Source organism: Carassius carassius, chromosome 31, assembly GCF_963082965.1.
Source record: "Carassius carassius chromosome 31, fCarCar2.1, whole genome shotgun sequence".
Taxonomy (NCBI): Eukaryota; Metazoa; Chordata; class Actinopteri; order Cypriniformes; family Cyprinidae; genus Carassius; species Carassius carassius.
The window spans coordinates 12,134,236-12,159,207 of record NC_081785.1 but is presented as its reverse complement, the minus strand read 5'-3'; the positions used below and the strand labels follow the sequence as shown (position 1 = coordinate 12,159,207).

The 24,972-nt window shown below is 36.1% G+C and overlaps 1 protein-coding gene across 3 annotated transcripts in view; it reads right to left on the bottom strand.

The window, feature by feature from the left end:
• Window positions 1–13,403: 13,403 nt before the first annotated feature.
• The window catches only part of ttc7b (tetratricopeptide repeat domain 7B), a 38,459-nt gene continuing 26,890 nt past the window's right edge, over window positions 13,404–24,972 (bottom strand). For 2 of the 3 annotated variants that reach the window (XM_059518974.1, XM_059518975.1), the window contains 4 exons: window positions 24,736–24,786; window positions 17,535–17,675; window positions 15,325–15,527; window positions 13,404–13,722 (listed from right to left, as the gene is read on the bottom strand). In XM_059518974.1, the coding sequence (XP_059374957.1) occupies window positions 13,501–13,722; window positions 15,325–15,527; window positions 17,535–17,675; window positions 24,736–24,786 (617 nt within the window). In that variant the 3' untranslated portion in view covers window positions 13,404–13,500. The remainder of the gene's footprint in view (window positions 13,723–15,324; window positions 15,528–17,534; window positions 17,676–24,735; window positions 24,787–24,972) is intronic. The other variant, XM_059518976.1, reaches the window with a different exon arrangement.

Sequence of the window (24,972 nt, the reverse complement as noted above, 5' to 3'; positions counted from 1 at the left end):
ATTTAGCATTTTTTAACTAACCAATTTTGGGGCATTTTAATATTTTTCTTTGTAAAAGTCAAGTTGTTAAATCAAATAATGTTAAATTTGATTTAAAAATATTTAGAACTTAATATATTTTAAATTATAGACTATTTCTATTTTACTATTACTATTTTCTATTTGTATTTTTTATTTCTATTTTTTAATATATCTGTCTTTATGCTGATATAGTTTGCCAGAATTGTTTGTATTAAATTTGTAAAAATCATGAAAAACTTTTCTTTTCTTTCTAATTTTGTGTAAGTCAAACAATAACCATTGCCAGTTCAATCAAATATTATTAAGCTATGTTACTTCTGGTTTCTTAATCCATTACATAATAGGATGTCAAATTGAGTGCTTTACAGTGTGGGATACAGTGTCACACAGTGAGCTAATAATAGTGTAACGTCATCCAAGTATACCGTATATATTCATATAGATATTTGTGAATACACGCAGTATCCATGTAAGAGTTTGTAAGCGGTGAAAACAGATAAAAGCTAATACTCCAACACATCCCATTGATTCCCTTTCCTCCGAATGCACAGTCAGTTCAGAATTGCAAGTGAACTTCAGAGGCCTGCTGTGACCTCAACTGAGCACAGACAGTGAGACACACATACAGTACAGACCAAAAGTTTGGAAACATTACTATTTTTAATGTTTTTGAAAGAAGTTTCTTCTGCTCATCAAGCCTGCATTTATTTGATCAAAAATACAGAAAAAACTGTAATATTGTGAAATATTATTACAACTTAAAATAATAGTTTTCTATTTGAATATACTTTAAAAAAAAATTATTCCTGTGATGCAAAGCTGAATTTTCAGCATCATTACTCCAGCCTTCAGTGTCACATGTAACATCCAGTCTATCACATGATCATTTAGAAATCATTCTAATATTCAGATTTATTATGAGTGTTGGAAACAGTTCTGCTGTCTAATATATTTGATGAATAAAAGGTTAAAAAGAACTGCATTTATTAAAAAAAAAGAAAAATTCTAATAATATATATTCTATACTATCACTTTTTATCAATTTAACACATCCTTGCTGAATAAAAGTATTGATTTTATTTAAAAAAAGAAAGAAAGAAAAAAAAAATTAATGACCCCAAATTACTGACCAGTAGTGTATATTGTTATTACAAAATATTTATATTTTAAAAACATAGCTTCTTTTTTTTTTTTTTATTCATCAAAGTATCCTAAAAAAGTATCACATGTTCTGAAAAAATATTAAGCAGCAGAACTGTTTCCAACTTTGATAATGAATCATCATATTAGAATAATTTCTAAAGGATCATGTGATAATGATCCTAAAAATTCAGCTTTGCATCACAGAAATAAATGATAATTTAAAGTATAATAAATTTAAAAACAATTATTTTAAATTGTAATAATATATCACAATATTAATTTGTTTTCTGTATTTTTGATCAAATAAATGCAGACTTGAGCAGAAGAAACTTCTTTCAAAAACATTAAAAATAGTAATGTTTCCAAACTTTTGGTCTGTACTGTATACAGTCGTGGCCAAAAGTTTTGAGAATTACATAAATATTAGTTTTCAAAAAGTTTGCTGCTAAACTGCTTTTAGATCTTTGTTTCAGTTGTTTCTGTGATGTACTGAAATATAATTACAAGCACTTCATACGTTTCAAAGGCTTTTATTGACAATTACATGACATTTATGCAAAGAGTCAGTATTTGCAGTGTTGGCCCTTCTTTTTCAGGACCTCTGCAATTCGACTGGGCATGCTCTCAATCAAGTTCTGGGCCAAATCCTGACTGATAGCAACCCATTCTTTCATAATCACTTTTTGGAGTTTGTCAGAATTAGTGGGTTTTTGTTTGTCCACCCGCCTCTTGAGGATTGACCACAAGTTCTCAATGGGATTAAGATCTGGGGAGTTTCCAGGCCATGGACCCAAAATTTCAACATTCTGGTCCCCGAGCCACTTAGTTATCACTTTTGCCTTATGGCACGGTGCTCCATCGTGCTGGAAATGCATTGTTCTTCACCAAACTGTTGTTGGATTGTTGGAAGAAGTTGCTGTTGGAGTGTGTTTTGGTACCATTCTTTATTCATGGCTGTGTTTTTGGGCAGAATTGTGAGTGAGCCCACTCCCTTGGATGAGAAGCAACCCCACACATGAATGGTGTCAGGATGCTTTACTGTTGGCATGACACAGGACTGATGGTAGCGCTCACCTTTTCTTCTCCGGACAAGCCTTTTTCCAGATGCCCTAAACAATCGGAAAGGGGCTTCATCTGAGAATATGACTTTGCCCCAGTCCTCAGCAGTCCATTCACTATACTTTCTGCAGAAGATCAATCTGTCCCTGATGATTTTTTTTGGAGAGAAGTGGCTTCTTTGCTGCCCTTCTTGACACCAGGCCATCTTCCAAAAGTCTTGGCCTCACTGTGCGTGCAGATGCGCTCACACCTGCCTGCTGCCATTCCTGAGCAAGCTCTCTGCACTGGTGGCACTCCGATCCCGCAGCTGAATCCTCTTTAGGAGACGATCCTGGCGCTTGCTGGACTTTCTTGGACGCCATGAAGCCTTCTTTACAAGAATTGAACCTCTTCCTTTAAGTTCTTGATGATCCTATAAATTGTTGATTTAGGTGCAATCTTAGTAGCCACAATATCCTTGCCTGTGAAGCCATTTTTATGGAACGCAATGATGGCTGCACGCATTTCTTTGCAGGTCACCATGGTTAACAATGGAAGAACAATGATTTCAAGCATCACCCTCCTTTTAACATGTCAAGTCTGCCATTCTAACCCAATCAGCCTGACATAATGATCTCCAGCCTTGTGCTCGTCAACATTCTCACCTGAGTTAACAAGACGATTACTGAAATGATCTCAGCAGGTCCTTTAATGACAGCAATTAAATGCAGTGGAAAGGTTTTTTTGGGATTAAGTTCATTTTCATGGCAAAGAAGAACTATGCAATTCATCTGATCACTCTTCATAACATTCTGGAGTATATGCAAATTGCTATTATAAAAACTTAAGCAGCAACTTTTCCAATTTACAATATTTATGTAATTCTCAAAACTTTTGGCTACGACTGTACATAGTGGATTAAGACCTATAATGTAGATCTGAGATGGTGCTCAGTAAGTTATAGATTCAAACTCCGCAGTGATGCTGAAATTAACACTGCAGGTTTAACCGTCTTGTCGTGCGGCATATTCTATTCAAACACAAGCTTACTTATGCTTAGTCGAACAGATTCCGTCAAACTGTTTTTTACTTAGGACCCAGGCCCCTACTCCTCTGCAGTACTGAATATACAGTCTCTATCTAGTGTGCTGCCTCAAAGCACACACATGAACAACACTCTAAAGGCATGTCATTCACTTATTTACTCTGTATTTATTCACACAATGCCAATAAGGTCCTCTTATCCCAACAGCTCCCTCCCTTCCTCCCGACCCATAAGCTGGCAGATCATCCGGCAGAGTATTTTTAATTCATACTGACCGAGGTTTCAGCCCCTCTTCTACAACATTAAAAGCACAAGCAGCATTCCAAAAAAAAAACCTGACCCGATCTCAACCAGGGGTACATGGAGTTACTGTTGGGGGTCTGTAAACATATAGTGGGGAACATTATTTGTAAATATTAAATAAATTATATAACAAGCAGATATTAAACCAAACGAGAGGTTTATATATCAAAGTCACAATGTAAAGAAGGTAGCGACAGCTCTTTTCTTATGTATTGTTACACCCCACATTGGTTCAATCCATCAGTTGTTGATTGGATGGAGGCAGATCTGACATATGCCGTATGATTGTTTGTGCAGATTACTTATGCTCTGACCTACTGCCTGCTTTATGGACTGTGACTTTGGACTGTGCTTTCAATAAACTGCATTTGGATCCTCAATCTCTGTGTCCCTGTGCAGTTCATGATGTATACAACTCCAGTCCATCAGTTAACATCTTGTGAAGTGAAAAGCTGTGTAAGAAACAAATCCATCATTAAGGCATTTTAATTTTAACTGGAGAAAGCAATATTATGTATAGAGGACTATACATAAGCCACGCCACAAGGATACCTTTCTATTTATACTTTGATTTGAAAGAAAACAGCACATCCTTGTGTCGCGGCTGACACAGAAGAGCGTACGCAGTTTGCGATCACCAGGTGTTTTCCAAAATGGCACTACAGTGATGTGGGGGAAACAGAGGGGACAAATTGTTGAATAAAATCATTATTTTTGTTTTCTTCTCATACAAAAATATTGTTGTTGTTTCATAATGTTACGGTTGAACCACTGATGACAGATGGACTATTCTGGCAAAGTTTTTCATACTTTTCTGGACCATGACAGAGTAATTTACTTGGCAGTCCATGGGACAGTCACAAGCCTCCCGGTTTTCATCTGAAATAGTTTAAATTGTGTTCCGAAGACGAACAAAGCTTTTACAGGTTTGGGGTAAGTGATTAATGACAAAATTTTCCCTTTAAACAGTTAAAAACACTTTAATAATAAATTCATTACAAACACAGATTTTTTGATAATTTATGTGAAGTGACATTCAGCCAAGTATGGTGACCCATACTCAGAATTTGTGCTCTGCATTTAACCCATCCGAAATGCACACACACAGAGCAGTGAACACACACACACACACTGTGAGCACACACCCGGAGCAGTGGGCAGCCATGTATGCTGCGGCGCCCGGGGAGCAGTTGGGGGTTCGATGCCTTGCTCAAGGGCACCTAAGTCGTGGTATTGAAGGTGGAGAGAGAACTGTACATGCACTCCCCCCACCCACAATTCCTGCCGGCCCGGGACTCGAACTCACAACCTTTCGATTGGGAGTCCGACTCTCTAACCATTAGGCCACGACTTCCCACTTTTTTTTTTTTTTTTTTTTTTTTTTTTTTTTTGTGATTTATGGACAAGTTGTGCATTACTTGTGGATTTTTGTATTTTTATCAGCTGTTTGAACTCTTATTCTGATGGCACCCATTCACTACAGAGGATCCATTGCTGAATATGTTATGTAGGCTAATTAAACTCGTCTACATCTTGGTTTGTGTAAACGATTGGGTGAACTACTCCTTAAAACCTTTGTAAAAGTGTATCCCTGTTGCCATTTTTATTCTTAATAAATATTTAATGTCAGCATACAGCGTATTTATTTATTAATTTATTTGTCACGGTGCACATGCTCCATGGAGCATCACTTAAGTTGTATGATCAGTATGCGCGTTAGGCACAACTCCAGAGTGGTCTGGGAAAGACTCAAAGCCATCCGCAGCCATGTGTGTGTGTCTCTGTGAAGCCCATATGGTGGAAGAAAAGTGCACAGCAGGGGGAATGAGATATGAGTGGATAAGGAGTGGGCTGTTTTAGATTGCAGACATCAGCATTTGATCTGTTCCACCTTGTGCTTTCCTCTCTGTGTTTGTGAGGAAGTCCCTGCTGCTACACTGTGAAACAGAGTGAGGTCATCATACAGAAGAGGTGTGGCTTACTGATTGACAGGCTGCTCCGTGGGGTTCAATGATGCTGAAGTGAAACGCTACGCTGCAGGGCAGCAACAGACTGGCCACTGAAAGACAACAGGCTTGCATTACGGTAACAGGAGAAACTGAACACATCCATATAAACACACACTATCAAGAGTACAAAGGGGAGTTTGCACTTCACGCCTCACACACACATAGTTGGAGAGCAAAGGCTGCGTTGTTGATTGATATTTTAAAATGCATCCACATTTAGAACAGGTCACATTGGACAGCATTGTTTAGGATCTCAAAATAAATTGGGTGGGTTGAGACAGGCTAATGCCATGACTGATTTATAGCTCAGATCTTCACTCAGGCTTTGAAGGGATAATTATTATAATTCACTCAAAAATGAACATTCTGTCATCATTTACTCACCATCACAATGTAAGTTACCGAATTAAAAGTGAAAGGCTGCTGTTGAGCTCCAGAAATGACAAAAATGCCATAGGACTATAGTAAAACTATTTAAAATGACTCGGTACTACATTGGCGCCAGGTTTATCTTTTTTTTTTTTTTTTTATAAAAAAAAAAAAATTGGCATTTGACAGCATTACGACTTAGATTACACAACTAAGTGCAAGTAAATGCGGTCTTGGTAAATAAATACAAAAATACTGAAAAATTCAGGGTCACAAAAATATGTTCTAAATTTTGTCTATTAAATCTATCTATCTATCTATCTATATTTAAGATATAAAATATATAAATTATATTACAAAGCTTAATACAACCCGAATTCCGGAAAAGTTGGGACGTTTTTTAAATTTTAATAAAATGAAAACTAAAGGAATTTCAAATCACATGAGCCAATATTTTATTCACAATAGAACATAGATAACGTAGCAAATGTTTAAACTGAGAAATTTTACACTTTTATCCACTTAATTAGCTCATTTAAAATTTAATGCCTGCTACAGGTCTCAAAAAAGTTGGCACGGGGGAAACAAATGGCTAAAAAAGCAAGCAGTTTTGAAAAGATTCAGCTGGGAGAACATCTAGTGATTAATTAAGTTAATTGATATCAGGTCTGTAACATGATTAGCTATAAAAGCTTTGTCTTAGAGAAGCAGAGTCTCTCAGAAGTAAAGATGGGCAGAGGCTCTCCAATCTGTGAAAGACTGCCTAAAAAAATTGTGGAAAACTTTAAAAACAATGTTCCTCAACGTCGAATTGCAAAGGCTTTGCAAATCTCATCATCTACAGTGCATAACATCATCAAAAGATTCAGAGAAACTGGAGAAATCTCTGTGCGTAAGGGACAAGGCCGGAGACCTTTATTGGATGCCCGTGGTCTTCGGGCTCTCAGACGACACTGCATCACTCATCGGCATGATTGTGTCAATGACATTACTAAATGGGCCCAGGAATACTTTCAGAAACCACTGTCGGTAAACACAATCCGCCGTGCCATCAGCAGATGCCAACTAAAGCTCTATCATGCAAAAAGGAAGCCATATGTGAACATGGTCCAGAAGCGCCGTCATGTCCTGTGGGCCAAGGCTCATTTAAAATGGACTATTTCAAAGTGGAATAGTGTTTTATGGTCAGACGAGTCCAAATTTGACATTCTTGTTGGAAATCACGGACGCCGTGTCCTCCGGGCTAAAGAGGAGGGAGACCTTCCAGCATGTTATCAGCGTTCAGTTCAAAAGCCAGCATCTCTGATGATATGGGGGTGCATAAGTGCATACGGTATGGGCAGCTTGCATGTTTTGGAAGGCTCTGTGAATGCTGAAAGGTATATAAAGGTTTTAGAGCAACATATGCTTCCCTCCAAACAACGTCTATTTCAGGGAAGGCCTTGTTTATTTCAGCAGGACAATGCAAAACCACATACTGCAGCTATAACAACAGCATGGCTTCGTCGTAGAAGAGTCCGGGTGCTAACCTGGCCTGCCTGCAGTCCAGATCTTTCACCTATAGAGAACATTTGGCGCATCATTAAACGAAAAATACGTCAAAGACGACCAGGAACTCTTCAGCAGCTGGAAATCTATATAAGGCAAGAATGGGACCAAATTCCAACAGCAAAACTCCAGCAACTCATAGCCTCAATGCCCAGACGTCTTCAAACTGTTTTGAAAAGAAAAGGAGATGCTACACCATGGTAAACATGCCCCGTCCCAACTATTTTGAGACCTGTAGCAGAAATCAAAATTGAAATGAGCTCATTTTGTGCATAAAATTGTAAACTTTCTCAGTTTAAACATTTGCTATGTTATCTATGTTCTATTGTGAATAAAATATTGGCTCTTGTGATTTGAAAGTCTTTTAGTTTTCATTTTATTAAAATTTAAAAAACGTCCCAACTTTTCCAGAATTCGGGTTGTATGATTAACTTTATGTAGCCATATCCTCTTCATGTCATTTATTTATTTAGCCAACCAATCCCAATACCTACAACCCCCTTATCTTTTAACATTTATTTTGCTAATTAGAACGTTTTATTAATTTATTGACCTCTCTGCAACTAAAGAGATTCAGTGAAAACTCTGGAGTCTGTCCTTCAGGACTACAGCAGAGTGTCTCATTGATCTATTCTCTCCATTACTCCCTCGCCAGGATGTATTCTCATGTCAATCTAAGTGCATTTCTTTGCTTGGTTGCTCACTTGGGCCTTTAGACCTGCCACTTTGTAAAGTTGCTTGGAGACAATCGCCATTGTTATGGATGCTATAAATAAAGTTAATTAACTGGAATTGAATTTAAATGTCTTTTTTAAGAGTACAGTGAGTCCTTCCCGTAATCCCCTCTCTCTCTCTCTCTCTCTCTCTCTCTCTCTCTCTCTCTCTCTCTCTCTGGATGTTCCTGCTATGTCCGTCTCTTTCCCAGTCTCCATCTATTACTTCTCCTCCCACGCTTTCATCCAAGGGATGGATGGATGGATGGATGAATGAGAAGATTGTGAGTGTTTTGATATCTGTGTTGTGTGTGGAGGGAGGTGCTGATGGGACAGTCATCTGCTGTAACAGTTTGTTACAGACTGGACACCCCTGTGGGAAAAGCATAATTTGTACCACGTTGTGTCAGCTTCAGAGTGGAACAGCTGTACGAATTAGCATGTGTGTGTTTGTGTGTGTGGTGTGTTTGCTGATTTGTGTTGTAATTAGAGAAGTTACACAGTTCTTAAAGGGTAGAAGAACTTTTAGAGGACAACAGAGGCATTAGTTGTTTTTGTTTGCAGTTACAAATATTCCTTAGAGAGAAAATGTTAACATATTTATGCATGTGATTAATTAAATGTGAAATATTAATATTAAATAATGTGATGGTTATGTATACAATAAAATATACTTAGAACTACATTTAAATAAAATAACAAAATTGTAATGGAATATATGATGTATGTGTGTGTGTGTGTGTCTGTGTATATATATATATATATATATATATATATATATATATATATATATATATATATATACACATACATATTATATATTATTATTCTATATATTATCCACATTATATATGGGTGGCCAAAGAAAAATAATACACTGCAAAAAAAATTAAATATATATATATATATATATATATATATATATATATATATATATATATATATATATATATATATATATATTTTTTTTTTTTTTTATAGTTCTTTAGATATTTTAATTTATTTTAATTTTTAAAATAGTGTGACTGCTACCACATTTAATCAAATGCATTTTAAATTGTAAGCAATAAATTTAACTGTTGTTAATGAGGTAATTGGGGTTCACACATGCACAGATCCCCTCTAAGTAAATAAAGTATATTTACTGACTATTATTTATGAATTTCACCCAAATGGGACATGCAACAAAAGTACAGTGGTTTGCAGGCTGGATTTGAACATGACAACAAATTCACTTTCTTTGGTGTCTCCTATAAGCCATTGAAAATCTCTGAAATGTCTGAATTCTGACTATGAGAGAGACACTTGGTAAGGCGCATTTGGATTAAAGGCACAATACTGATCCAAACGGTAACGCAAGACTGTAAAGACTGCGGATCCAATGAACTGAGTGAAGGGTCATGACCCCTGAGAATGCCTAGTGTGTGACATTGACACCAAGAACTGTCACGCTCCAAAACAATGAACAACATTTCAGTGTGTCTCTCTCTCTCACACATACTCACTAATCTGCTGGTGATAGATGACACATTGCTATCAACACTGTGTCTGTGAATCAGCAGGGGTCATGGTTAGAGTCACCTTACCATTTCACCGGATCACACACTTTCATAAAGACCTGCTTTCCCTACATGTCCCAAAGCCAGTGCAAACTATGGGTGTATTATATGCTAAGCTAATACTGTTGGGACAAATGACAGTAAATGTCCTTGAGCAATGGCAACACCGCTCAGTGGGTTAATCGCCAGAGAACATGTGGACAGGAATGTGAGGAGAGGGCATATGGATCCATGGGCAATCACTATAGCAGATCTTCTGAAGATATAACAGAATGTGACAGAAACATCAGAAATTTGGACTAAAATAATAAGTTATTAATTTGGTGGGGTTTGAAACAATATGATGACAATCCATATAAAGGTAACCATTGACAATAGCCATTGACTTCTGTTGTGTGGAAAATAATTTGGACTTTAGTGGTTACTGTCAATTGTTTGGTTACCAGCAGTTCAAAATATCTTGTGTTCAAGAGAAGAAAGAAACTTATACAGGTTTGAAATAAGCTGAAGGTGAGTAAATTATTGTATAACCTATTTCTCTTACGGTTCTGTATAGGTTTTGACAGGACTTTTCCATGGCTGTGTGAATGTGAGTTCACCCTACAAAAATCAAACTCCCTGGAGTCTCTTGTATTGATTTGCTGCTCTCTGATGTGACAACTGAGCTGGGCTGCCAATCAATGACAGGATCAGAGCAATAATACCAATGAAACATGAGCCACCATCCACAGAGAGACCACCGCAGAGAAAGCTTATTCCATATCACATATATTTATTTATAATCAATAGATATTCACATTTTATGATCACTTTCACTGAACATTTAAATTGCATTTTACCTTGCATTAAATCAAATGACACTTACTGAACGTTACGTCACAAACACGACTGATTCTTGCCATGCAAATCTTGCTGCATCAGTGCTGGGTGGTTACCAGGTTACTAGGGCATTACTAAGTGTTTGTAAGGGTATTGGGGCGGTTGCCAGGGCATTACATTGGTTAGAGCATTCTGCTAAGTGGTGTTTAGAGATAAGTTACACACTGAAGTTTAATATTTAGGGTAAAGGATGTGAATAGACCCCTAACCACAAGTATGTGCACTAATAATAGTGACAGCTGCCTTAGTAAGCACTATGAATTCAGTGTCTTGTTTGGGGGTCTGATGTACAATCAAGTACTGCATTGTACAATGGTCAGTGAAATGCATTTCAAACCTCTCATCCATCTGTCAGGCCATGCTAATGCTTTACAACTGAAGATGATCAAAGGAAACCCCCAGAGATACACTGGTCAGGACTAGCCTGTAATGTTTTCAGAAGCCAGAGGAATAATGCCATCACTGAGGGCTCATTAGGGTTTAACATGCTCCTGACCCAGATCAAAGAGTCAGTGTGAGCCTGTACTGGGTTGTTTACGATGTTCGGAAGTAGTCTCAAGAGGCATAAACACTCTGGCAGACACTAAAACGCACCTCTTTTAATAACGAGCAAATTCTTGCTGCAGCTTTTTGTACATCCCAGAATCCTCCTGGGAGTGCGGTCTGTCCCGTAAAGCAACAAGCGGTCAGCGCTCATTAGTTTAAGTCAGGCCTGTAAGTGCATTAAATTATTCACTTTCTACATTTCCCACCTCACATCCTTCTTCCTGACTCGTTTTTATTTGGCCATGTAATTTATTTGCTTTTCAGAGACGGCTGACCTCATCTATTCTTTCTGTATTCTTTTTTTCTGCTTGTGAGCATTTGGACCTTCATCAATTTTTGAGAGCTTTTTAAAGGTATTCAACCATACTGCAAGTCAGGGAAACAGTGGCCTCCTTTAACATACATGAGTTGAGGTGAGCAGGGCATGTAAGGAGACGAGGATGACAGGAAAAGAAATTAAACAGGGAAAAGTATGGCCAAAACATACTAAACAGTTATAAGTTAACGCAAATGCAAGCTCCATTTCAAACATAACTGTGCTTTTTGAAATAATCCAAAGTGCAATCCCTAATCCCTAATGCGGAAATTTACATTACATTCTACAAACTGTCACAAAAGATGCTATAGCTAATTTAGCACAAATTGTATTTTTATATGGTCAAGTCTCTTTTAAGAGGAGACAACGTTATGACACATTTAGCAAGAACAGATTTTGCATCAGGTTCAGCTGGCCATGTGAATTTGCCTCTGACCAACAGACATATGTTTGGCTTGAAAGATTTTTTGCATGACCTTCAGTCAGAGTTAGTTAAACAGTTGATATTTTTTATAACTAGTTACCTGAATATTACATGCAGTATGCTGGCACAGACATGAAAGTATATGTATCTCCCCCTTGAGGACAGACTGAGGTTTGTATAGAAACCGGTTTCCACTAAAGTTGCAATTATGAGAAGATTCACAGTTAGCTATATCTATATTGGCTCCATTAGCAATATTAGCTGTCCTCAAAAATGACTTGAAATGTGAAAATAAAGGAATAGCAAAAAAAACACAGATTTTTCACAATTGATCATTTATTGACATCATAAAACAGCCTTTCCAGTTGTGTGTTTGGCCTTGTGATTGACACTGCCAAGCCGTCAAATACACGTTATCTTCCTCATTCTCTCTTGTGCATGACTGAAATCTCTTTGACCATTATGAAGAGAGTTTGCATTTATCGTGTCCATCTGTTACAGTCACACACCACACACACACACAAGAATATGTCTTCACCCATCTAACATACGGCCACTGGGACGCAGATAAATAAACATCTAACACGTCTCTGATAAATCAACAATATAAATCTTGACCTCTGAATCATGATAAATGTGGAAAAATAAACCAACAAACAAAATGAAATGTCCAAAACTAGATTTATCTTCTCTTTAAATGAGAATCCAGATAAAATATTTGCTTTAAGAATAGTTGTTCTTTTGGCATCCATTCCATTTGCTCTAGGCGATACTTTTGTACATACAGTCTATAAACAATACAGTGTTTGATCAAAGGGAGATGTAATGTTTCTCTAGGAGTCATAACATGGGTGACCCACCTGCCCTCAGGAACAACTGCGTGGAAACACAACCTTTATTACGTGTGTTTGTGTAAGAGGGATCCACTGTAACACCGTGTCATGTATTCCACTCAAAATAAACACACGCGCACATAGGAAGGGATATCCTGGAACAGCACATACAAAACACACACACACACTCTCTGACTGTCCATTAGCAAATATAGCATAGGTACACACACTTTTAACCGTCTCTAAGTCAGTGTTATTACTGGTTTGTATGACACACAGCTACTAGAATCTCAAGATTGTATGTTTCGGGAAGCACGGTGGTTTGAAGAAACCACTGCGTCAGTCACCTGGTTCACCCTGACAACAGCTTGAAAAGGTTTCTCATTGGTCCACCTGTACTGTGGTATGAAACGAACCAATGAGAGTGTTGGAAGGGGTGGGGTTTTTAGGGTGGGCGGGAGCTCTACGATGTACAGAAGCCGGAGGAAATTCTAGCAGACGAAGAAGGAAGGAATAGGAAGGGAAAAAACAATGAGAGTGATTCAGTCAAGCAGTGTGGAAATGTTCAGAGTTTTTCAGCAGATCCATGTCTGAGGACCAGTAAACAGGTCGGAGGGGGTGGGAAAGGCATTCCAACACAGAAGAAGAGTTTTGGGGTTTATTTGGCGTTTGTTTGTGTGTTTAAGGGCTGTGGTTCATGCATGATTCTCAGACAGAGGTTTTGTTGGTGCCGGTGGTGAGTGTTCGGAGGGTCTCAGAGGGTGCGGGGGATGATGGTGAAAGGTAAGATGGGACAGCTGGCCTCCAGCTCCAGGGCAGTAAGGAAGCATTCGGTGGCAGCAGCGTCGTTGCCTTGTGCTTGCAGCACTTCTCCAAGACTGTTCCACACGTCATGGGCCGTACTGTTCACCTGCACCGCGTCACGCAAGATCTTCTCCGCAAGACTGTACCTCTGCAGCTGATGCAATATCAGACCCTGCAAAAAGACAGAAAGAGAGACAAATCAAAAGAGAAAAAGGGAAGCCATTGCTGGTCAAAAAAATAATAAAAATAAAACCGATACCAGGAAATTTAAGATCTGGATGAATTTGAACTTTCCTACTGATTTAATAATATGCACACATCTTTTAGCCTCAATACTGAGTCAAATTAAAAATCATTATAAGTTCTTTAATTAAGGTACATGACCCGTTAAGACATTGTATAATTATATTATATTGTATATTTATAAAAGATATATCAAAATCATTGATTAGTAACCACTGATCTGTCATAGAGAATTATATAACAGATTTATAATATAATATAATAGAGTTATTTATATAGTTCAGTGTTTGGTAAAACAATTTGAATAGAAAAACTTTGCTTTGCTTGAAATTTTTGTTGTTGTTGTTGTTGATACAAATGTACTATAATTAGTTTATAATTATAGTTTACATTTATACTACATTGTGAATTGAAAATAGAGATTATTTGAAAAAGCAGTGCGGGAAAAAAACATTTGATATATTTGTATATATTATATATTTTTAATAACATCTTATTTCATACATAATATATGAATATAAACGACACTGAAGGCTAGAGTAATTTATGGTATTTGCTGCTAAAAAAAATCAGCTTGGGCATTACAGGAATTGTTTAAAAAGTTTAAAAAATATATATATTAAAACGGAAAAATACAGTATTACAGATTTTATTGTATTAGACAAATGCTTAAATGTATTTTTAATTTAATTAAAACATTTGATTTAGTTATGATATTATTTTTCACACAGTTTCTGTATTGCATATACTGATTGTTCTTAGTCGGTTTGTCAAATATGTTTCAAAAAAGACCTCTGTATTACAGTTCTATAAAAATACAGTTATCTGTTGTATTTGTTTTGACAACGTTATAAAATCTGGTTTGAATGCACAGAAGTGGATTTTAACATTCTTTATAGTACAGTTAAAAAATGAGTCAATGTCAAACAAAGGGTTAATGTGGTGTAAGCAGCTAGTGTACGAGTTCAGATGCCGTTCACTGTCCTGCTGTTACAACAGCGTCAGACACATTAACAGACATACAAAAAAAGGTCAGAGAGAGAGAGAGAAAGAGAGAGAGAGAGAGAGAGAGAGAGAGAGAGAGAGAGAGAGAGAGAGAGAGAGAGAGAGAGAGAGAGAGAGAGAGAGAGAGAGAGAGAGAGAGAGAGAGAGAGAGAGAGAGAGAGAGAGAGAGATCTGACAGAGACAAGGGCAATGCTTCCTCCTGCTGCTGGCTACTACAGGGGAGTTCCTTTATAAGACGTGACATTTCTGCTTACTATTAAGGCAGACAGCAGCACACACACACTCACTCACACACTTCCTCTGACAATTCTCCACATCCAGGACTCATTGTCTGCTAAATACTAACACGGGATGAGATCTCGCCTCTTTCTTGCATCTCAGTGTAGCAATCACACAAACACACAACCAAATGTTCCCATAAGAAGAATAAAACCTGAAATCAACTGCATTGTGGGGAGCAACAAACAAAATAAAAATGTAAAACTGCAAAAGGGTTTCAGTTAGTGGATAAAAAGCATGTGCTCACCAGTCTCTGCATGGTCTTGACGTGGGTGGGGCTGATGGACAGCGCCTCCTCGTACCAGCGCTTGGCCTCGTCCACGTTCCCCCGCAGCTCCGCCACCTGACCCTTCATAAACAACACATTATGGGTCATGGGGAACAGGCTGGCTGCTTCCTGTGTACATGCTGCTGCCTCCGCCGCCTTTCCCATTCCAATATACACCTCCGCTGTGGAAAGACAGAGAGAGAAAACAGTGACAGGAGAATTGTTGTGGTGACTGAGCTTTGAGTTTATCTCTTATCTGGATTCACACAGGAAATGTGATTCTCAGACAGACTGTCAGCTACCTCATCAGCCTCAACTGTTTCATAGCTCTCAAACAGTGATGAGACAGAGAGATTGATGGGGATTAACGTTGGAGGGGTGTCCTCCCTCTTCAGCCAACAAACTCCAGGGAAAGTGACTACTAAGCACCTTTACTCTTTCTCACCCTGCCAAGTCCTGCTAAGGTTCCTTTACTTGGCTCAGAGACAGTCAAGCTGGTTAAAGAATAATTAGGCTCAGTAAGAGTTGTAACAATTAGACTTAGTAAGAGTTGATGATCTTATTCTGAGATAACAAATGAAAGGATTTTCATTTTGCAAATGCTTTTTCTATTTTAGTATCCCAATTTTGCTTAGTTTTAGTATTATTTATATTTTAATGTGCTTTTTTATTTTTTATTAGTTGTTGCTTTTAAATATTTCTATTTAGCTTTAATTATTTTTTATCTCAGTTTATTTGTTTTTGTAATTTTAATACTTCGACTGTATCTTCTATTGCAGCTAATTCAGTTCCCTTTTATTTTAGTTTTTTATTTATTTCTTTATTATTTATTTTTTATTTTATAATATTTACATATTATTTCAGGTTTTTATTTTAATTTACAAAATGTTTAATAGTTTGATTATTAGTACGCAATAACAACATTTGTTATTAAACTAATCTGCGTTTCTGAACAAACTGTCTGAACGATTCAATGACTCATTCATAAAGACAGTGACTTGCTATATTATTTATAGTTTTAGCTAACAATAACAACACCGTTTTGAATCAGCCGTTTTGAACAAATCATTTGAATGAATGATTCAGTGACTCATTCATTAAGATTCATTAAGATAGATTTCATATTTAAAATCTCATTTCCTTTTCAAAAACATTTAAATATTCAAAAGTCTATTTTAACACATTACTGTCATTTAATTATTTCTGCAATTGTAAATGCAGTGTAAATGCATTCAGGCCACCTGCATTAAACAGCTATTGTAAAGACAAGATGCAGCTTCTGTGCCACATTCGCAAAGAACAGATGACTTTTGTTGATCCTGGTTTAATCTGATTGCTAAAAGTCCTATAATGTCTTATTTTTCTAATTAAATGTATTCTTTAAAAAGTGAGAATTTGACATAAAAGATAAAAAATTGTCCTTATAAAGATAAAGGAAAAATCAATTTAAGGGGGCAAATATTGGATTTTAATGAAAAAGATCATCCTAAACTAGCCATGGTACCAGCAGAAAAACATGCACACCCCTAATTAAAGTGCATTCATGCTTTTCTTATCATTACTTATGTGGCCTGAAAATCAAACCCATGACTTTAGAGTTGCTTGCATCAACTCCATGAAGATGCAGAACTTTCCTAAACTTCACTGCATTTAACTCATTAAGTCAAAAGTAAGCACAATTGCTTGTGTATTCATAAATGCTGATAAAGCAAAAGCTTCCAGATGGGTAATTTGATCCTGCAGGATTTGGTTTTTCCTAATGTATTTGCTTGGACAGAGGAAGCTATTAATAAGCTCCAGTGGGTATAGAAAACAATCACACTCCTTTAAAATAATCACATTTTGTTGCTTTGCAGCCTAAAATGAAGTTTTGTTTCATCTAGTTGTATTTACTCAGTGCAACTTATAACATCTAACTTAAAGATATAACACCAACATATAAGAAAATTCTGGTTTTTAATTTTTTTGTTCTGAAATGTTGGTTTTATATCGTTTACTTGGATGTTATAATTTGTAAATACAGCTGGATAAAATATAAACTGTGTCTGTCTTCATTTCAGGTTGCAAAGCAATAAAATGTTATTATAATATTGGGAGGGGGGGGGGGGGTTATTTTCTATACCCACTGTAAATATCGAATGTGGGCTTGACTTAAGTATGCAAATTAGGGCTATGGGTGAGGTTTATACCTGCATGCAGCCAGATCTGGGCAAGGGTCATCCAAGGGTGGAGGGGTCCCTGTTTCGGAGCGCTGCTCTGAAGGGAAGAGGCCACCTCAGACAGTGCCTGCTCCACCCGGGACGCTGCTATGGAGGTGGCGTGGACGGAACCTGCAGTGGAAATAGAGTGCAGTGGAAATAGAAGCCTCTATACCCGGGGTGTCAAACTCAGTTCCTGGAGGGCCACAGCCCTGCAGAGTTTAGTTCCAACCTGCTCCAACACACATACCATGTAGTTTTCAAATGAGCCCAAAATGATTAGATTAGCTGGATCAGATGTGTTTAATTAGGGTTATATCTAAACTGTGCAGGTCTGTGGCCCTCCAGGAACTGAGTTTGACACCCTTGCTCAATACAAACAACCACAACACTCCAGACATTAACAGTCAGGCCTCGCAGGGAAAACTCTGAACTAGAATATTGTTAATATACACATGAAGGCCAAACAGCCTGACCTATGTTCTCAACAGTGCTATTATTGATGATTAAAAGTAAATGTTAAAATTAAAACTATTAAAAATCATTATTTGAATTAAAGCTATAATAAAATTAAATATACATATTTGATAATTTTTTTTAAAGAATTACTGTTGACTTAAATTAAAATTAAATTAAATTTATGCATTTGGCAAACGCTTTTATCCAAAGCGACTTACAGTGCATTCAGGCTATCAATTTTTACCTATCATGTGTTCCCGGGGAATCGAACCCCCAACCTTGCGCTTCATAGCACAATGCTCTACAACTTGAGCTACAGAAACACAACTTGGCAACAAAGTAAAATAAAATGCTAAAATGACAAACAGACACTTAAATAAAAATAAAGCTACAAAATGTTGAACTCATAAAAATATCAAGTACAAAATTTGTAAAAACGTAAAACTAAAATACAAAAAAGAAAAAAAGGCTAATTCAATATATATATATATATATATAAATAAGAGTTCAAGTTTGAAAATCTCTTGATTTGAAAATTGCTATACTAAAATTCAAGATTTAAAAACACATCAACACTAGTAGTCATTTTAGGAAACACGGGTTAAAAAGATTCAGCAATCCAACAATATGTAGTAAACTCTCAGAATTTCCAAAACGTGGACAAAATTTTAACAAGCACACTTGCACACGCCACTTAAACACAAACAGCATAAAATTATTAACAGTGAAAAATTAAGCTCTGCATATTTGCAACTACTTTCCACAAATTGACCCAATCTAGCATTTTAAAAGAGCAGGCTGTAAAATGTAAATCAAATTTCATATCAGAGAAACAGATCAATGCAAACAAGGCTGTTTTCTTCTGTCTGTTCGTCTTGAAATAGAAGGCTTTCAATTAAATGGATAGTTCACCCCAAATTACATTCTGGTTCTCATATACAATCATTTTAAATTTGAAAGTATCATCAAATGATTCTCTAAAAAGATCAGACTTAGAACAATTCATCCAAAATAAATGTTTGTGTTTGCATAATATGTGTGTGTACTGTGTATATGTATACCTAATACACACACATACATGTATATTATATATATTTAAGAAATATTGATATGTATATATGATTTATATGGGACACAATTTATATTACATATACATATATATATATATATACATACAGTACAGACCAAAAGTTTGGAAACATTACTATTTTTAATGTTTTTGAAAGAAGTTTCTTCTGCTCATCAACCCTGCATTTATTTGATCAAAAATACAGAAAAAAACAGTAATATTGTGAAATATTATTACAACTTAAAATAATAGTTTTCTATTTGAATATACTTAAAAAAAATAATTTATTCCTGTGATGCAAAGCTGAATTTTCAGCATCATTACTCCAGCCTTCAGTGTCACATGTAACATCCAGTCTATCACATGATCATTTAGAAATCATTCTAATATTCTGATTTATTATGAGTGTTGGAAACAGTTCTGCTTTTTTTCTGGTTAAAAAGAACTGCATTTATTCAAAATTAAAAAAAAATCTAATAATATATTTTCTTTACTATCACTTTGTATTAATTTAACACATCCTTGCTGAATAAAAGTATTGATTTTATTAAAAACAATTACTGACCCCCAAATTACTGACCAGTAGTGTATATTGTTATTACAAAATATTTATATTTTAAAAACATAGCTTCTTTTTAAAAAAAATTTTTTTGTAAACTTTTTATTCATCAAAGTATCCTAAAAAAGTATCACATGTTCTGAAAAAATATAAAGAAGCAGAACTGTTTCCAACTTTGATAATGAATCATCATATTAGAATGATTTCTAAAGGATCATGTGATAATGATCCTAAAAATTCAGCTTTGCATCACAGAAATAAATGATCATTTAAAGTATGATAAATTTAAAAACAATTATTTTAAATTGTAATAATATATCACAATATGAAATTTTTTTCTGTATTTTTGATCAAATAAATGCAGACTTGAGCAGAAGAAACTTCTTTCAAAAACATAAAAAATAGTAATGTTTCCAAACTTTTGGTCTGTACTGTATATATATATATATATATATATATATATATATATATATATATATATATATTTCTTAAATATATACATGTATATGTGTGTGTGTTTATATACTGTATACATACATACGTAAACACAAACTTCTTTTAGGGATTTTCTCATTTTTGAAGTGCTCGAGTTTCTATTCTTTATAACTGCATCCAACAGGCGATTTGTATAATCTTCAAAATTTCTACTTTTGGTTCCACCGTTCAAAAGTTTGAGGTCGGTAAATCAAAAATACTGTAAAAACTTCGGAAATATTACTACCATATGAAGTGAGTTTTCTATATGAATATGTTTTAATATGTAATTTATTCCTATTATGACACTGCTGAATTTTCAGCAGCCAGCAGCAAATGACCTTTAGTTCTGGGTGAGCAGTTTTACCAATAAATTCCAGATCTGGCATCAGTTCCTTTCCAATTTGCCAGATTCAGGAGATGAACTGCAGAGAATGAACTGAAGACACCACATCAGTTTCCTGAACTGGGGGAACTGAAATGAAATTGCCCCCTACAGTTCAGCGATCACAGATTCCCTATTTGTCTGGACGTGCGGCTGTGAGCTGTGGTCAGGGCATCAGTGCGGTCATTAAAGTCTCTGTCGGGGTTCAGAGGAACATATTAGGATCCTCAAGAGTCTCTGTGAGTCATAGGCTGGGTTTTATCGACCAGAGCAGCGGGACATAAAACACATTCAGACTGAAATCGATCCCTGTACATCTCAGTTTCGTTCTCTTTAGCAATGAGCCTGTTGAGTCAAATCCATAGCTACTGCTCCTATGTTTAGTGTTTCTATGGCGACAGTGGACAAAGCCATGGATCACTGGACCAAACACTGAGAATCTGACCCTGTGTGTACGGATTTCAAAAGGCTTCCAGGGGATCTCTTCATGAATGTTCTACACCACAGCCTTTAAAAACTCACACAAGAATGAACAAATTGAAACCACGACACAAAACATTTATGGCTGTTCTAGGTTATACCAGTTTTACTATAATAATCTCGATTCAGTCAATGTTTCTTATTCCCACGTTGTTTCTTTATGACTTAATGACTTATGTTCTCATCGCTCTTCCTGTTGTCACATGCATTAATATACTACCGTTCAAAAGTTTGGGGTCTGTAAGTTTTATGCTCTTTTGAAAGAAATTAACACTTTTTATTCAGCAATGATGGAACAAACTGATCATAAGTCATAGTAAATACATTTTAATGAAATGCAGTTCTTTTAAACATAATTATTACGTTATATGAATACTTCACAAGTGACCCAAAACTTTGAAAAAGTAATATATTTATAGTAAACACTTGTAAGTTACACTGGAGGAGAACTCAAATTCCATCATGTGACTTTTGAATTAAGCTCAAAAGTCAAACAGATGACTTCTTTGGTGCTCTTTTGTAATTTTGGAACTTGACAACATCTGTCTGCATTTTCACTGTGTGGAAGAGCAGCATGGACATCGTGCTCAACTTCTTAATTTGTGTTTTACACAAAATAGAAAGTCATACAGATTGGAACAACATGAAATGATCCAATATGAATTATTTTAAGTGTGAACTATCCATGAACTAAGTGAGTATATTTAAAAAATTCTTATACTTGACTGGGTCAGCACATTACAAACTACTGAAGTAGGTCAACAACTTCACATCTCTCTTAAGCACATGCGTGTACACACGCAAACTCAAACATCTCATGATGCAGTAACCAGCCTGCAGAAAGAGCGTGACCATGGAGCTCCATGCTAGGATTGGGAAAGCATCATCACACGCAATCACACACATAAAAGCAGTTATGTTTTTAAAGAGACAGTACTTTCTTCACCAGAACCTGCTGTAAATATACAGAAAGTCTTTGGTTTCTAATGCATCCCCACTTTTGGAATTCCTAGAATCCTACAATAACCTGTACATTGCATGTCATATTTCTGATCATGAGCACCTCTCAGCACGATTATGACACCTGCAATCACATCCTCTTAAACAGTCCATCGCTCTTAACAGAGACTGGACTTTAGAAACAGCTTCTAAATGTGAGACACTAAGAGGAAATTAGAGATTGTGATCTACGATCCAGAGACCTGGGTGCTGTTCCATCAGATACCACACACCCAATATATATCAAGTGACCCTAATGACAAATGATCAATATTTAAATAATAACTTTTAAAATAATTACAGCATCAGTAAAAGTCCCTCTAAAAGTGCTTGACTTCACTCAGGTTTCAAATAAAATGAAACAATTATCTTAAACTGGGATTAAACTGTGGACTGTCAGATGGAATTAAAAGAGCTTAAGTCTAATTTTGGATCAATGTTTAAAAAAAATAGAGCACATTTTTTTAGACAAGGTCATTGCTCGCCCAAGGCACCAAGTTATTTAGATTAATTAATTTATAATCACAGAGCACTTTTATAGGGCTTTTATAATAACAAGAGATAGGTAGTGTGGATATTTATATATACACAATACAAATTAAGAGTTTGGGGTCAAGATTTATTTATTTACTTTTTAAGAAGAATTTTTTTTTTCCAGCAAGGATTCATTAAATTAATCAAAAGTGACATTAGCGTAAATGGGAAAAAATAATTTATACAGGATTAAAGTGTTATTCATGTCTGTAGCACAGACACTGCACAAGCAGTTTTGGAGTATAATAAAGTGTGGTTTATAATACTAATCCTAATAATGACCAAAAGTAATAGAGATACTTACCATACCATTCATTCTAATAACATGTATAATAATTATAACTAATTGTCTCATTAAAACTAATAAGTCAGAATCCCAACAGAGCTAAAAGTACCCATAAATATTTGGCTTTAAGCAGCAGTAAGCATTAAACCCTGTCTGAAATGCCTGGAGGAACAATACTGTCTCTTTAATTATTAAGAACTGAGGCCAAATGAGTGCATTTACGTCTCTCTCCAGTACAAAGAGGCCTGGGACACAAAACACCAGGAAAGGACACACAATAAGGGGGCAAAACAAAAGGTAAGAGGCAATGCTTCTTTTGAACACATTATGCCAGTGTGTGTTTCGTTTCTTAACAGACAGGTGGTGGGTGCACTCTGCCAAAGGGGAGAAGGCCAGCGAGGCAATGAAGCAGGTGTGTGTGTGTCCGCATATATATATTAGTGGTGGCACGGTTCAACTTTTTCACGGTTCGGTTTGTTTCACGGTTTTAGAGTCACGGTTTTCGGTACAGTTCTGTATGTGCTATGTTTATGGAAAAACTATACTTTCTAATAAAAAAAAATAAAAAAAATAAACGAAGAATATTCTATCCAACTACAAGCAACAGCACAAATAAATACAATAGAGTAAAAATACAAACAATAAACAGTGATTTTCATTTTTTTTAGGCAGGTCTAGCATTATTTTTTAGGTACAGAAATTGAATAAAGTAATCAAATGTAAAACAGCACTGCATATTGGACTGTATAAATGAAAGATTATTCTTTATTAAAGTTATAAAAGCTTTTTAAATCAAGAGTAGTGAGTGATTTCTTTGTTGTCGCTGTTAGATTAATATAAAAACTGTCACTTTAAGACAATGCATTGATCCAGTAGGCCTGCGTTCAGCCGGCTATGTCTGCTGTAGGTTAGTTATCAAAACGGGCATTTTGACATCATTTTTGTGTGAATTTGTCCACTTAAACTAGGGTGACCATATGAGCCATTTTCCCAGGACGCGTCCTTGCCAGGATTTTTATATTGCCTAAAATATCTAGATTTTGGCTGTTTGTGCTGTGCAGATTGATCATTGTATGACATTCATAAGAGCTATAGAGAGCAGAGCAGATGGCTACTTATGCATTTAAATCACTCTCTTGTTACTTTGGTGTCATACAATGATCGGTGTCCAGCGACGCTTCAAGTTGAATGACTGAAACAAACGCCTAACATGTACATGTATTTGCATTGCTTTGATCGTTCTCTGTAGATCTCACCTTCTCACACGCCACCATTGGTTGATGTACCATACCTGCATGTTATTGGTCAAACTACTTTGGATGTTTTAGGCAATATAGAAATCCTGGCAAGGACGCGTTCTGGGAAAATGGCTCATATGGTCACCCTAATTTAAACACAATACTTCAGAGAGAGTGTAATATTTGGGCGCGTTCTGAGGTGCGGGTCTGCGCGCTTCGGATGAGCGCATGCACAATTCTTCTCACTGCGTGCAAGCTCGCGTCCTCTGGCTCTTAAATGTGACAAAGCTTGAATGAGTTTAGTTTAAATACATATTAACGTGTGCTGTTCAGGTCTCATCTGTGCACACGCGCTATCAGCACCCGGGTGATGACGGAATAAATGACTGCTCATAATCCAGCATAAGGCATTCACATTGATCAAGAGTGAATGGGTTTCCAGGGTTTCTTTTTTTTCTTTTTCTCATCGCTATTGTTAAAATGTCTGGGAATCCAGAATGCGCATCCATCAACAGAAACATATATAAGTTAAACCCAGTTTGTTGTACATGTTATTTATAGCAAACCATATTACAGATGCTTTGTCAGATTTAAGTTGAACCGCGGTCCCAGCGCGTGTTTCTGCGTTTTTTTTCAGCGAACTGTGCCACCCCTAATAAATATGTGTGTGTGTATATAGAGGCAGAGTAATAACAGCAGGACTACTTACAAACCCCAATAAAGGAGTCAAAACCATGAAAGAAAGCATCTGGAAGGTTGCCTTGGAAACCAAAAAGAACAACAAAAATGGGACAATTACTCATAAAAAATTAAGATAAAAAAACAACAACCACCACAACAGAAAGTTTACAAAAACACAAATGTAATAACAAAAAGAAATTGGGTTGCACTTTATTTTACAGTACGTGTACTAACATGTACTTATAGTGTACTTACAGTGTATTTA